Source organism: Oncorhynchus nerka, linkage group LG1 (genome assembly GCF_034236695.1).
Source record: "Oncorhynchus nerka isolate Pitt River linkage group LG1, Oner_Uvic_2.0, whole genome shotgun sequence".
NCBI lineage: Eukaryota > Metazoa > Chordata > Actinopteri > Salmoniformes > Salmonidae > Oncorhynchus > Oncorhynchus nerka.
In genome coordinates, this window is record NC_088396.1 from 9,996,981 (window position 1) to 10,009,947 (window position 12,967).

Genomic DNA, 12,967 nt, shown 5'->3' on the forward strand with positions numbered 1-12,967 from the left:
GTTGATGTTGGTTCCTGGTCTTCAAATGCAGCGTCATTATTAATGCTAGACCAAACTTAAATGACCGAAAATGATTTTAATTGTCAACAATATACCTAGTTAGCTATATCTACATGCTTTACATATACGCCCTGAGTATGCAACTAATTATGATGAGATTCTTTCAACTGGAAATACTTAATCATTGCTCCACCAAAATAAACATAGTGATGGCGTCGTTTGGTCATTGAAGTGGCGATTTTGCAAAGTAAAAACAATCTACCCAGCTTCAATACCTTATTAAGGTAAGACAGGCTCATTAAATGACTTAGCTAATTTATGTTCATTACATAACATATGTAACGATATCATATCCATCAGAATACAGGTCCATTTAGAAAGGTCTGACGGGGTAAAATACATTGTTTTCAAGAGAAAGAATCTCAGAAGTTGACGCAGTAGGTCAGAATTCTGTTTCATAAATGCTGTCATTATTCAGCACTGCTGATAATTAAGTTGTTACTGGAGAACTCAAAACATAATTTCGAATGCTAATTGTGTTTATCAGCTAGTACTTCGTTTTTATAGAGGGCAACAGTGGGCTCGTCACAATTACCCATAAAACCTAGCGGACAAACACAGAAATGGTTCCAATAATTTTTTTCACCATTTGTTTTTCTCGAATGGGATTTCATGTAGGCTTTAGGTGCCTTTACTCAGTATTTTGTTGAAGCACCTTTGGCAGTGATTACAGCCTCAAGTCTTCTCGGGTATGATGCTACAAGCGTACACACCTGTATTTGGGGAGTTGGAAGGTGAACCTTCACACCAGTCTGAGATCCTGAGTGCTCTGGAGCAGGTTTTCATCAAAGATCCCTCTGTACTTTGCTCTGTTTATCTTTCCCTCAATCCCGACTAGTCTCCCATTCCCTGCCGCTGAAAAACATCTCCACAGCATGATGCTGCTATCACCATGCTTCACCGTAGGGATGGATTTGGCCAGGTGATGAGCGGTGGTTGGTTTCCTTCAGACGTGACGCTTGGCATTCAGGCCAAAGAGTTGAATCTTGGCAAACTCCAAGTGGGCTGTCATGTGCCTTTTTACTGAAGAGTATCTTCTGTCTGGCCACTCTACCATAAATGCCTGATTGGTGGAGTGCTGCAGAGATGGTTGTCCTTCTGGAAGGTTCTCCCATCTCTACAGAGAAACTCTGAAGCTTTTGTCACCTCCCCGATTAAGGCCCTTCTCCCCGATTGCTCAGTTTGGCCAGGCAGCCAACTCTAGGAAGAGCGTCTTGGTGGTTTGAAACTTCTTCCATTTAAGAATGATGGAGGCCAGTGTGTTCTTGGGGACCTTCAATGCTGCAGACATTTTTTAGTGCCCTTCCCCAGATCTGTGCCTCGACACAATCCTGTCTTGGAGCACTACGGACAATCCCTTCAACCTCATGGCTTGGTTCTTTGATTTGTGGGACCTGATATAGACAGGTGTGTGCCTTTCCAGGATGCACATGAGCTCAATTTTAAGTCTCATAGCAAAGGGTCTGAATACTTATGTAAATAATCATTTTTGTTGTTGGTGTGTGTTATACATTTGCAAACATTTTTTGTCATTATGGGTTATTGTGTGTAGATTGAGGATGTTTTATTTAATGTAATCATTGTAGATTAAGGCTGTAATATAAAATGTAGACAAAGTAAAGGTCTAAATACTTTCCGAATGCACTAACTTTGACATGTTCTGTTGCAGATTCAAAGCCAAATGAACTCATTGCAGAATGAATCCATAACCATGAATAAATAAGAATATTTATTTGAGAAGAATGCACCTAGTCACCCATCAATCACCTGAACTCCAATTACCATTGTTTTAAAGAAAACAAAATGGTAAACAATTCATACGAATGTCTTTTATACATAACGTCTAAGTAAATGTTAATTATTTATTCATCAATGCCATAAACCTGGGACATCACAGCGCACCATGTGAAAAAATTGTAATATCCGAGGGCGCGCATATTCTTCTACTTTTCTAGTTTAAGAATTAGACCAGCACAAATAACATGTAAAACAGCATATTGTGATTTTTGGTGGGTGAGTTACAAATGGATAAACAACTGGATGTGTAAGTTAGGTTTAATATAAAATACTAGGTCAAATCCAGCAGAATGAGAAACACTTAACTCACTCCAAACAAGGAAGGCATGCCTGAACGCAGCATCAACTCCCTTCTTGTCAATGTAACAGGTCCATGTAGCTTGTCATTTGTGAGCAGCACATTTTCCACAGTATTTAGTCCAAACCCCAGAATAAGCAGGAAAAGGACAGAATTACACAGGTGGAAAAAAGGTAGCAAAAACAATACATCACAACCGTTATAATCATTGACCAGTACGGATAATTAAGTAAAACCACAAATCCAAATCCCTATCTCCATCCATGGCTAATTTAGGAAAATAACAATTTTAGCTAGCTTGCCACTGGAGGACAGAAACACAACGGGATGCAACAATGAACGTTTTTTTTTTCAATGGCTTTTGATGCGATGTGACTGTAAAGCCAAATCCAAACGGTCTTCCCTTTACATATATATTTTTTGTGTTTACCAGGACCATTTTTGGGAGGGGGGGTGCTGTGGGATTATTTTAGATATTCTTTGAAGAGGTAGGATTTCAGACGTTTTTCTCGGAAGATGGGCAGGGACTCTGCTGTCCTAGTTTCAGGGGGAAGCTAGTCCCACAATTGGGGTGCTAGGACAGAGAAGAGCTTGGACTAGGCTAATCCTACCCCATTGATTTTAATCACTCAGTTGTGAGTTTATTTACATGCATGCAAACAGCTTATACCAGTTGTAAACAGTACTATGAAACAACACTGCCTATAACTGTAAATACATAGGTAGGGACACCTAAGGTAAACATTTTACTGTATATTCCTCCCTGTGTGACCAGGCAGCTCCAGTAGTTGACATTTCACTGTGCTTCTACACCTGCATTGCTTGCTGTTTGGGGTTTTAGGCTGGGCTTCTGTACAGCACTTTGTGACATCAACTGGTGTAAGAAGGGCTTTATAAATACATTTGATTGATTGGCATAGTCCTTGGTGATAGGCACACTAACTCATTGTTATTTAGTATTAATTGCCTGTCATGTTATATGGCATAATGCTCTTAATATTTTCTCAACAGACAAATGAGCCAATGGAGACTGAGGGGTTGTGTCTCTGTGAAAAGTGTGGGAAGGAATTCTCCGATAGCAGCCGCCTTTCCTCTCACCTTTGCACTGTGGACTTCACCAAAAAGGGACAGTTGACCCGTTATAAGTGTCCTTTGTGCGATGAGGTCTTTACCATGCCAGGTGCACTGAAACACCACTTCCAAAGCCATCGGAGGGAGGAACTCACAGGTCCGTTCCACTGCTCCGAGGAGGGTTGCCAGTTCAGCACCTCACACAGGTTGCTGTTCCAGGAACACCTGCACTCACAGCATGCTCTCACCCTCGTCTCTTGTACCTTCCGGTCCTGCACCTTGGCATTCCGCACACGTTCTGAGATGGAGGGCCACTGGCGTATCCATATGCCTTTCCACTGCCCCCGCTGTGACTTTGTGACCGCTCATGCTAAACAGCTGAGTACCCATGGTGTGGAACATGACCGTCCACTTGCTGCACCTGAGGGTAAACTTTTAGAATAAATGCATCATTCTCCACACAAACGAATACTCACTCACACACATTGTTATATTTAGGGTAGAGCCAACACGGGATGCCTCAATTTGTGTACATTTTTGTGCTCAGGTGACAAGGTGCCAACAACGACAGGCCAGGGTGGAAACAGCCAATCGGCTCTTGAGACCAGCTCTGGAAGGCCAAAAAGGGCCCGGAAACGCAATCCAGCTTATGTGTCATCATCACAAGAAGATGATGAGGATGAAGAAGAGACACAGCAGCACAACATCGACAATAGAGCCAGAGAGGAGGCGCAAAAAGACAAAGCAGCTACGAACATCAATGAGAACCCATCTAAAGGTAGTGTGGGATCTCTAGACCTGCTTTGGCATTGTTGTTCTTCTCTTCTGTGTTCAGGACCATTCAAGTTTTCTGGTGAGGTAGGGTTTTGCCAGGTCATCAAATATCAGATAAATGTTGTGCTAACCATACTTTTGAAAATCACTTTAAATCAGGTTTATGTCAGTAAATCTAGGTCTACATTTACATACTAGGAAATAAGTTGTTCTGTTTCATTTGTTTCATTACAAAAGATAACACCCACATCTCCTCCCTGTCCTGAAGATCATATTATGGCAGGCATGGAGCATATGTATCGCACTCACATCTGCCCCGAGTGCCGCCGCTGTTTCAAGATGCGCTCCCACCTGCTGGAGCACCTCCACCTCCACTTCCCAGATCCCAGTCTCCAGTGCCCCACCTGCAACCATTACTTCACCAGTAAGAGCAAGCTGCGCATCCACATGCTTCGGGAGTCTGGCCAGAAGGTCCATCGCTGCCACCTGTGCGACTACGCCTCTGTGGAGCGCAACTCGCTCCACCGCCACCTGGCCAGTGTGCACTCCAACGAGGTAGGGGGTGACATCCACCCGGAAGTCTACCCCTGCCCCACCTGCGGCCAGAGCTTCCGCCAGAGCCAGGCGCTCAAGTCCCACATGAAGTCTCACCACACGTCGCGGGACAGCCAGCCACTGGCCTGCTTCCAGGAGGGATGCTCCTTCAATACCTCTGACCGGAAGGAGCTCCAGAGACACGCAGCCGATGTCCATGGAATCAAGGCCGTAGAGTGCCGCCATCATGCCTGCAACGCCATCTTTGGTAGCCCCCAGGACATGGAGGCCCATTACCGGACACACTTGGCCTTCCACTGCTCACAGTGCGATTTCTCCTGCTCCAACAAGAGCCTCTTCCGGCAGCACAAACTGCAAGGCCATGCCGGGGACGAGGAGTTGACCTGCAACTTCTGCCCCTTTGCCACGTTCAATCCCGTGGAGTTCCAGCAGCATGTCGGCCATTTCCACGCCAATGAGAAGATCCACCGGTGCCATCAGTGCAGCTTTGTCACCGCACACAAGCGGGTCCTACGACGGCACATGCTGATGCATAGTGGTGAGCAGAAAAAAGTAACGTAACATTGGACTGTTCTACTCATCCATAGCTTCCAGATAACTCATTTTTGAAAGTCATTCATGTATTTTTCTTTCAAGGTGAGAAGCCACACAAGTGTAACCTTTGTGACTTCAGGTGCCGTGATGAGACCTACCTCTCAAAACACATGCTCATCCACTCAGATGACAAGAATCATATGTGCTCTGAGTGTGGATATGTCACTAAATGGAAACACTACCTGAATGTGCACATGCGCAAACATGCTGGTGACCTCAGGTAAGTGATTTACTAGTTAGTTATTTTGCACATACAGTACCAGTCAAAAGTTTAGACACACCTACTCAGGGTGTCATCAAGGCAAAGGGTGGCTACTTTGAAGAATCAAACATTTGTTTAACACTTTTTTGGTTACTGCATGATTCCATATGTGTTATTTCATAGTTTTGATGTCTTCACTATTATTCTACAATATAGTAAAAACAAAGAAAAACCCTTGAATGAGTAGGTGTCCAAACTTGACTGGTACTGTCAGTCTTCGAGAACTCGCACAGCGGTCTAAGGCACTGCATCTCAGTGCTTGAGGCGTTACCACAGACACCCTTGTTTGATCCCAGGCTGTATCATAGCCGGCCGTGATTGCGAGTCCCATAGGGCGGCGCACAATTGGCCCAGCGTCGTCCGTGTTTGGCCGGTGTAGGCTGTCATTGTAATTAAGAATTTGCTCTTTACTGACTTGCCTAGTAAATTAAAGGTAACAAAAAAGTGAAAATAGTGGTCTGTTTTATGGTGTGCATGCAGTAGTGTAGGGATTTTTAACAGATAAAAGCATTACAAAATACTTTTTGTCTGATGTTCACCCAAGTTGATGTGTATGTCTGCTCTAGCACGTCTTGGTGTGAGAAGTTGGATATCATATCAGGAGTTAATGAACCTAAGGCCACACTTAGGCATTGAGAGATTGACCGATCCAGTCCGTTTCTTCTCCTAGGTACCAGTGTGACCAGTGCTCCTACCGTTGTCACCGCACGGACCAACTGAACAGCCACAAACTCCGACACCAGGCCAAATCACTGATATGTGAAGTCTGTGCATATTCCTGCAAGCGCAAGTACGAGCTTCGCAAGCACATGCTCCTCAAGCACTCTCAGGGAGAGGGCCATCAGCCTCCAGTCTTCCAGTGCAAGTACTGTCCCTATCAGACATGCTACCGCCAGGCTCTGCACAACCACGAGAACTGCAAACATACCCGGACTCGAGAGTTCCGCTGTGCCCTCTGCCCCTACTCCACTTACAGCAGCACCGGCCTCTTCATCCACAAGAGGAAGGCTCATGGATACGTGCCTGGCGATAAGGAGTGGCAAGAGAACTATGCAGAGAAGGAGAGGGAGAACTCTGTGGACCTACTGCAGGGCTTCTACAAAATGCCAGCCAAGAACTCTGCAGAAGGTCCTATCAAGAACCTACAGGAGAAAGTCGCTGGCTCTGCTGTTCAAAATGAACACAACCTAGAAACTGTAACTGGCCCCAAAACCACAGAAATGGCAAATAAAAATTCTGATATTGTCCAAGTGGTAGTTGACAAAGGGATTCTGGCATGTCACAATTCAACAGATAATCCAGAGCAATGCTGTACTTTAGTTTTGACAACAATAGCTAACACAGAGTGCACTGAGATGGCATCCATGCAGGGTGAGACGCCAAACAGCAGAGACCCAACTTACAGAAGACCCACAGTGGACCCTAAAGGATCTAACACCCTGAGCCAAAAGCCAGCATCTGCAAGTGAGGCGGAGGAAGAGGACATGGCTATGGAGGATTGCGATGACCTAAACGATTCAGAAGACAGAGAAACTCCTTTAACCGCTACAAGGCAACCAGCAGAGGCTGCAGAGAACAACACACAGATAGCGGAGGTGTCTAGCGCAGCTTGCAACTCATCCGCCGAATCATTGGCGCAAAGCGCCGACTCTGAGATTCGTCTGAAGGCCATGAGGAAGCAAGACAAGGACCAGGCGGAGGCTCTGGTCTTGGAAGGCCGGGTTCAAATGCTGGTGGTGCAGAATGAGGCCGGAGAGGCTAGCATATACCGGTGCGAACACTGCTCCTACGTGACTCGCAAGCAGACCTCTCTCCGACACCACTGCCGTTCCCTCTGCCTCGCCAGGTGGAAGAGACTCAAGTGCCAAGCCTGTGGGGCGCAGTTCAAACAGAAGAGAGGCCTGGACACCCACCGCCTTAGGAAGTGTCCCGCTCTGCAGAAGAACACCAGGAGGTTCATTGGCACTCCCTCTGCTGGACAGTCTGGAGAAAGGGACTCAGTTCAGGGTAAATCCCAGATCCCTGATAAAACCACAACCGCCGATCAATCAGAGTTAGTATCTTGTGATGTTGCGCCAACCGAAGTTTCCATAGACACACAACCAGAAATGAGAGGAGAGCAAGCAAACTTGTGCGATTTGACCAATCCTGGAGGCTCGGGTGAGAGAGGATCTACAGCACTACAGAAAAACCAAAGGAAGACAGTTGGAAAGACAAAAAGGCAAGTGAAAGTTGGCAGGGTAAAGAGACCTGTGAAGATTAAAAAGATCAATGAGGGGGAAATTTTAGGAAAGACAGACAAAGCCCATCCTGTGAACACAGAGAATGACAATGCGCATAGCTATATAGAAGATGACATGAAATTCACTTGCAAGACGTGCAGTTTCAGGTCCTCCAGGCTTGTGACGATAGAGCGCCACTGCTCGACGTGCACAAGAAAAACTCCCACAAAGAAGGCTGTCCGAATTGTTAGCTCTCTGGAGCAGGATGATGACCGCAATGAGGAGGAGGAGAATATTAAAAGGGGTTCTGAAGAAGATGTGGTTGAGATAAAGGTATCAAATCCAAGCTATTCTCCTAAATTGTCCTGTCCCAACTGTCTTTTCAGGTGCAAACAGAAGAGAGCACTGATCAACCACGAGAAGCGAGGCTGCCTGAAGCCAGACGAGGTGCAGTGCGAATTCTGCTCGTTTGTGGCCAAGTCACAGAAAGCTATGGCTAACCATGTACTGGTCCATCGGAAAGACAAGTTATCGCTCTTAAAAAAGGTCAAAAGGTCAGTTTTGCGTTGCGACCATTGCCCCTTTACTTGTAAGCAAGAGCGTTGCATGACCCAGCACGTGGCTCTGAAGCACGAAGGTGCCAAGCCCCACCGCTGCCGCTTCTGCCCGTTCAGCACCACACGGCGCTACCGCCTATATGCCCATGAATCTCTTCACACCGGCATGGGCCGCCACAGCTGCGACGTCTGCGACCAGACCTTTGGCGCTGCCTCCAAACTCCGCCAGCATCACAAGCGTGTCCACGACAAACAGCCCTCTCATTTCTGCACCCTGTGCGACTTCAGCAGCTACTCTCTCAACGATGTCGGACGACATACCCTCCGCTGCCACACAGGGAAGCTCCTGCACCCCTGCAGCCAATGTGAGGCACGCTTTAGCTCCGACACAGCGCTCAAGCAGCACTGCAGCCGCAAACACCTGAGCCCCGCCAGCGTAGCATGCCAGCAATGTGACTTCAGCTGTGGCAGCCAGGCCACCCTCAAGGTCCACCAGCAGAAAAAGCACCCTCAGCTGGACTGTGCCACCTGCCAGGAGACCTTCCCCTCCCGGGAGGGCCTGGAGGAGCACCAGAGGACCCACCTCACCCAGCAGTGCTTGCTTTGCCCCTTTGCCACCCGTAAGAGACAGCCACTCATCCAGCACCTTCTCGACGAGCATGAGGATGGCCCCCCAGAGGACAAGCCACTGAAGTGTGCCATCTGTGGCTTCGCCTGTCGCCACCAACTGGTCTTTGAGCAGCACGTTCGCTCCCACGGGGGTACCCGCCTTTACAAGTGCACAGACTGCCAGTACTCGACTCGCAACAAGCAGAAAATCACATGGCACATTCGCATACACACAGGGGAGAAGCCCTACCATTGTGAGCAGTGCAGCTACTCCTGCGTAGATCCATCAAGGCTAAAGGTGAGCAATGAGGTCCTTCAAAATCTTTGCTGTAATGTAACACATGGTACTACACCATTTTATTTTATAGAAGTCAGGTCCTCTCGGTCTAATACCAAACCATTGGGCTTAAAAAGTCTACAAGGACTGGTAGAGGACCTTCTATAATAAGATACCATGTGTTACAAATGGTGTAGTAGATACCTATTTATCATCATTGTCATTCCATTATAGTATCACATGAGGATCCACCAGGAGGAGAAGAAGTACCTCTGTCCTGAGTGTGGCTACAAATGCAAGTGGATGAGCCAATTGAAGTATCACATGACCAAACATACAGGTACAAAGTATGAGTCACACTATTGCTGTCATCATTTATAACAAATACATTTAGTTGGAATTCGATCATAAAATGACCTTTCCCCTGCCCTTTCTTTCTCTCTCCCTCCACCCTCAGGGGATAAGCCATATGCGTGCGAGGAGTGTCCGTACCGCACCAACCGGGGTGACGCCCTCCGCATCCACAGGGAGACGCAGCACTGTGACGCTCGCACCTTTATCTGCGAGAAGTGTGGAAAAGGCTTCAAGACGCGCTTCCTCCTTAAGACCCACCAGCGTAAACACAGCGAGGAGCGGCCTTACGTGTGCGGCCTGTGCCGCAGGGCCTTCCGTTGGCCAGCCGGCCTCCGCCACCATTACCTCACCCACACCAACCAGCAGCCTTTCATGTGCCGCTACTGCCCCTACCGTGCCAAGCAGAAGTTCCAGGTGGTCAAGCACCTCCGGGGGCACCATCCGGACCAGCCTGTGGAGCAAGGGGTGGCCAAGGATCCCCACGCCCTCAGCCTAACCCTGCAGGATGCCCGTCTGGGGGGGCTGGAGGAGGGGGCTGTGGAGGAGGGGGCTGGGGAGGAGGTGGAGGAGGGGGCTGGGGAGGAGGTGGAGGAGGGGGCTGGGGAGGAGGTGGAGGAGGGAGCTCGGGAGGAGGGGATGGAGGTGATTGTACCGGATGGGGTGGAGGTGTTGGTGCAAGAGAGGGTGGAGGAGGTCACAGAAGGCCAGCAAGGTGAGGAGTAAAAAGGTTCAGCCCACTCAACTGGAACCTGAGAAAACAGACACTTTTAGTGAACGTTTTGATGCAGTTTTCCTCATCCAAGCATGATGAGGACTGGGCTACAGCGGTAAACTTGAATTAAACATCAACAAAGGACCTTGTGCACCATGAAACAAATATACAATTGTATGTTTAGTATTAAAACATTGTCAATTAATGGCATATAAACAAATTGCTAACTGACAAATGTTTAACCAATAGGAATATAACTTTTTATATTAAGATGTTTTCAAAACAGCAGGTCTTTCATTTCTCTTTATTTATAGAGCTCTATGCGCATGCATACATTACAGTATAATCTTTTACAACACGACGCATGAGATAGCGATATAGTTTCATGCCACACTTTGAGGAACTGTACAAAATGTCTATGGAAAGGCTTGGATGGAGGACTAATTGTCTATGCAGTTAAGTTACTCGAACAGCACACAATACAAGTGTTGAATGGTTATGAAACAATGATATAAAAACAATGGTCATTGCATAGTCTGTAACCCTAAAAGGACTTGTGAGCCCTGCAGTATGTCAGTTATTGTATCAGTTCGATCAGCCAAGTGCTATTGAACATTGCTCAATGCGTTCCTATGACATGACAAGTTAAAAAACATTGATTATTTTAAAATATTTTATATTTGGGAAATGGCAAAATATCACTTAATTGCTGTGAGTTCCCAGGTGTTTTTTCATCAGTGTGAGGTCCCACTAATGTTTGCTTGAACAGAAATGGGTATTTATGCAGAAATACTGTAAAGCAGTTCATACCGATGTATTTTCAATACTGATAACAGTTCATTTGAAAGTGACCGCAATCATGAGGTATTGTAGCCCTCCCATGTAGTTGGAGTTTGCAGCATGTTATTCAGCCAATCATTGGGCCATCAGACTTCTGTTGTTACCTCAGAGATCTTGACGTTGACAAACAGAGTAGACAGGGGGATAGCCGTTCCGTCTTTGGACAGGAGGTGGATGTGCCGATATCCTGGGAAAAGTGGGGAGAGCATCCAGTAGAAATTCAGATTTTTGTCAGGAAACCATCACTCAGACAGTATGATATGTACATTTGTACATAACAGGCTTAAATAAAAACTCAGCTGAGATGTACAATTCAGACAGGTTTAATTTATTTAACCTCTCCACTGGCTTCCAGTTGAAGCTCGCATCCGCTACAAGACCATGGTGCTTGCCTACGGAGCTGTGAGGGGAACGGCACCTCAGTACCTCCAGGCTCTGATCAGGCCCTACACCCAAACAAGGGCACTGCGTTCATCCACCTCTGGCCTGCTCGCCTCCCTACCACTGAGGAAGTACAGTTCCCGCTCAGCCCAGTCAAAACTGTTCGCTGCTCTGGCCCCCCAATGGTGGAACAAACTCCCTCACGACGCCAGGACAGCGGAGTCAATCACCACCTTCCGGAGACACCTGAAACCCCACCTCTTTAAGGAATACCTAGGATAGGATAAAGTAATCCTTCTCACCCCCCTTAAAAGATTTAGATGCACTATTGTAAAGTGGCTGTTCCACTGGATGTCATAAGGTGAATGCACCAATTTGTAAGTCGCTCTGGATAAGAGCGTCTGCTAAATGTAAATGTAAAATGTTAATTGATTTAACCTTTAACCAGGTAAGTCAATAGGATAACATTATTTTGTGAAATAATTTGAAGAAAACTGCACTTGAGATTTACCCAGCTGTCCAGACTACGCTATCTCAGTTGTAATATGAACATGTCTATTTTACCTGGCTGAATACAGGTGAAGGGCACGGTGAACTGGCCCATGAAGTCATTCCTGGAAGCCTTGTCATAGTCCTCCACCACAAAACGCACCAGGGCCAACTCTGGGACGTGGATGATAAAATTGAGGGTCTCGTTCCATAGAGGGTTAAAACCTGTAGACAGGGGGCAGCAGAGACCAGGATTTAGGCAGCCAAGAGAAGGACTGGGGTTCTATGTCATGTTCTATCTAATGTACTTAAACATGGCAAGGTGCGTACTATTTACATGTAAATAATAATAATAATGCATGCATTTTGGTCCCCGAGTTGACCGAGTCTGTACAAAGACCCCAATGAATCTCTTTGTCAGGCCATGTAAAATGGTCCTCACCATTGTTGTCAATGTAACTAGTCTCTTGCTTGGCTTGGTCTTGTGATACTCCGTAGATCTCCACTCTAACCAGAGGGTCAACGATGGAGCCCTCTTTCTGGTTCACCTTTGGTAGCTGCTGCCCACTAATTACCTGATGGACACACACACAATCAAGACTCGGAAAAGTATAAACTTGCAAAAAGTAAACCTTCAGTACACACAAACTGCACAAAGGCACACAACATAGTTGTATGGTACAGAGCAGTTGTTTCTGGACCTGGATAGACAGTTGGAGTGATGTGTAGCCATCCCAGTCCTGGGGTCTTTCTGGGTCAAAAGAGTCATCGTTCCTCATGAAGTCAGGTTTGAGGACGTAGCCACAGCAGCCATTCTGACGGAAGAGCCCATCGTTCAGATCCATCTCCAGCCCAGCCGTCTGGACGTTCAGCGCCACTAGGAGTAGATTAATCAACCAATCAATCAATCACATGTATTTATTTCTATATGTATGGATGTAAATTACGGTATGCAATATGTTTCACCTATCTGACAGCCCACGTTCCACAGCTCCTGTGGGTTGTAGTTAGAGGAATCGGTCCTCATGCCGCTGGGATAGACTCTGCTAAGCTGTCTGCTGTTGTGGTGCACAAACTCTGTCCCTGAGAAAGACAGCCATACAGCGACGTTTTTT

General features: G+C 46.6%; 2 protein-coding genes across 4 annotated transcripts in view; one reads left to right on the forward strand and one right to left on the reverse strand.

Moving 5' to 3' along the window:
* Nucleotides 1–11,298, forward strand: znf142 (zinc finger protein 142). Of its 3 annotated transcripts, XM_065001959.1 has the most exons (9): nucleotides 1–284; nucleotides 1,730–1,866; nucleotides 3,167–3,653; nucleotides 3,774–4,004; nucleotides 4,269–5,093; nucleotides 5,192–5,369; nucleotides 6,082–9,097; nucleotides 9,311–9,416; nucleotides 9,534–11,298. In XM_065001959.1, exons 2-9 carry the CDS (start codon nucleotides 1,864–1,866, stop codon nucleotides 10,151–10,153), a joined length of 5,466 nt encoding a protein of 1,821 aa, XP_064858031.1. In that variant the 5' UTR covers nucleotides 1–284; nucleotides 1,730–1,863; the 3' UTR covers nucleotides 10,154–11,298. The 3 variants fall into 3 exon arrangements, with proteins under 3 accessions (XP_064858031.1, XP_064858057.1, XP_064858004.1); XM_065001985.1 differs by lacking the exon at nucleotides 1,730–1,866; XM_065001932.1 differs by lacking the exons at nucleotides 1–284; nucleotides 1,730–1,866 and having other exon boundaries at nucleotides 2,695–3,653.
* plcd4b (phospholipase C, delta 4b) overlaps nucleotides 10,432–12,967 on the reverse strand; it is a 26,442-nt gene continuing 23,906 nt past the window's right edge. Inside the window, exons 12-16 of the mRNA XM_029672674.2 lie at nucleotides 12,819–12,935; nucleotides 12,554–12,729; nucleotides 12,295–12,427; nucleotides 11,928–12,077; nucleotides 10,432–11,169 (exon numbers count right to left, since the gene is read on the reverse strand). Coding sequence (XP_029528534.1) covers nucleotides 11,069–11,169; nucleotides 11,928–12,077; nucleotides 12,295–12,427; nucleotides 12,554–12,729; nucleotides 12,819–12,935 — 677 coding nt within the window. The 3' untranslated portion in view covers nucleotides 10,432–11,068. The remainder of the gene's footprint in view (nucleotides 11,170–11,927; nucleotides 12,078–12,294; nucleotides 12,428–12,553; nucleotides 12,730–12,818; nucleotides 12,936–12,967) is intronic.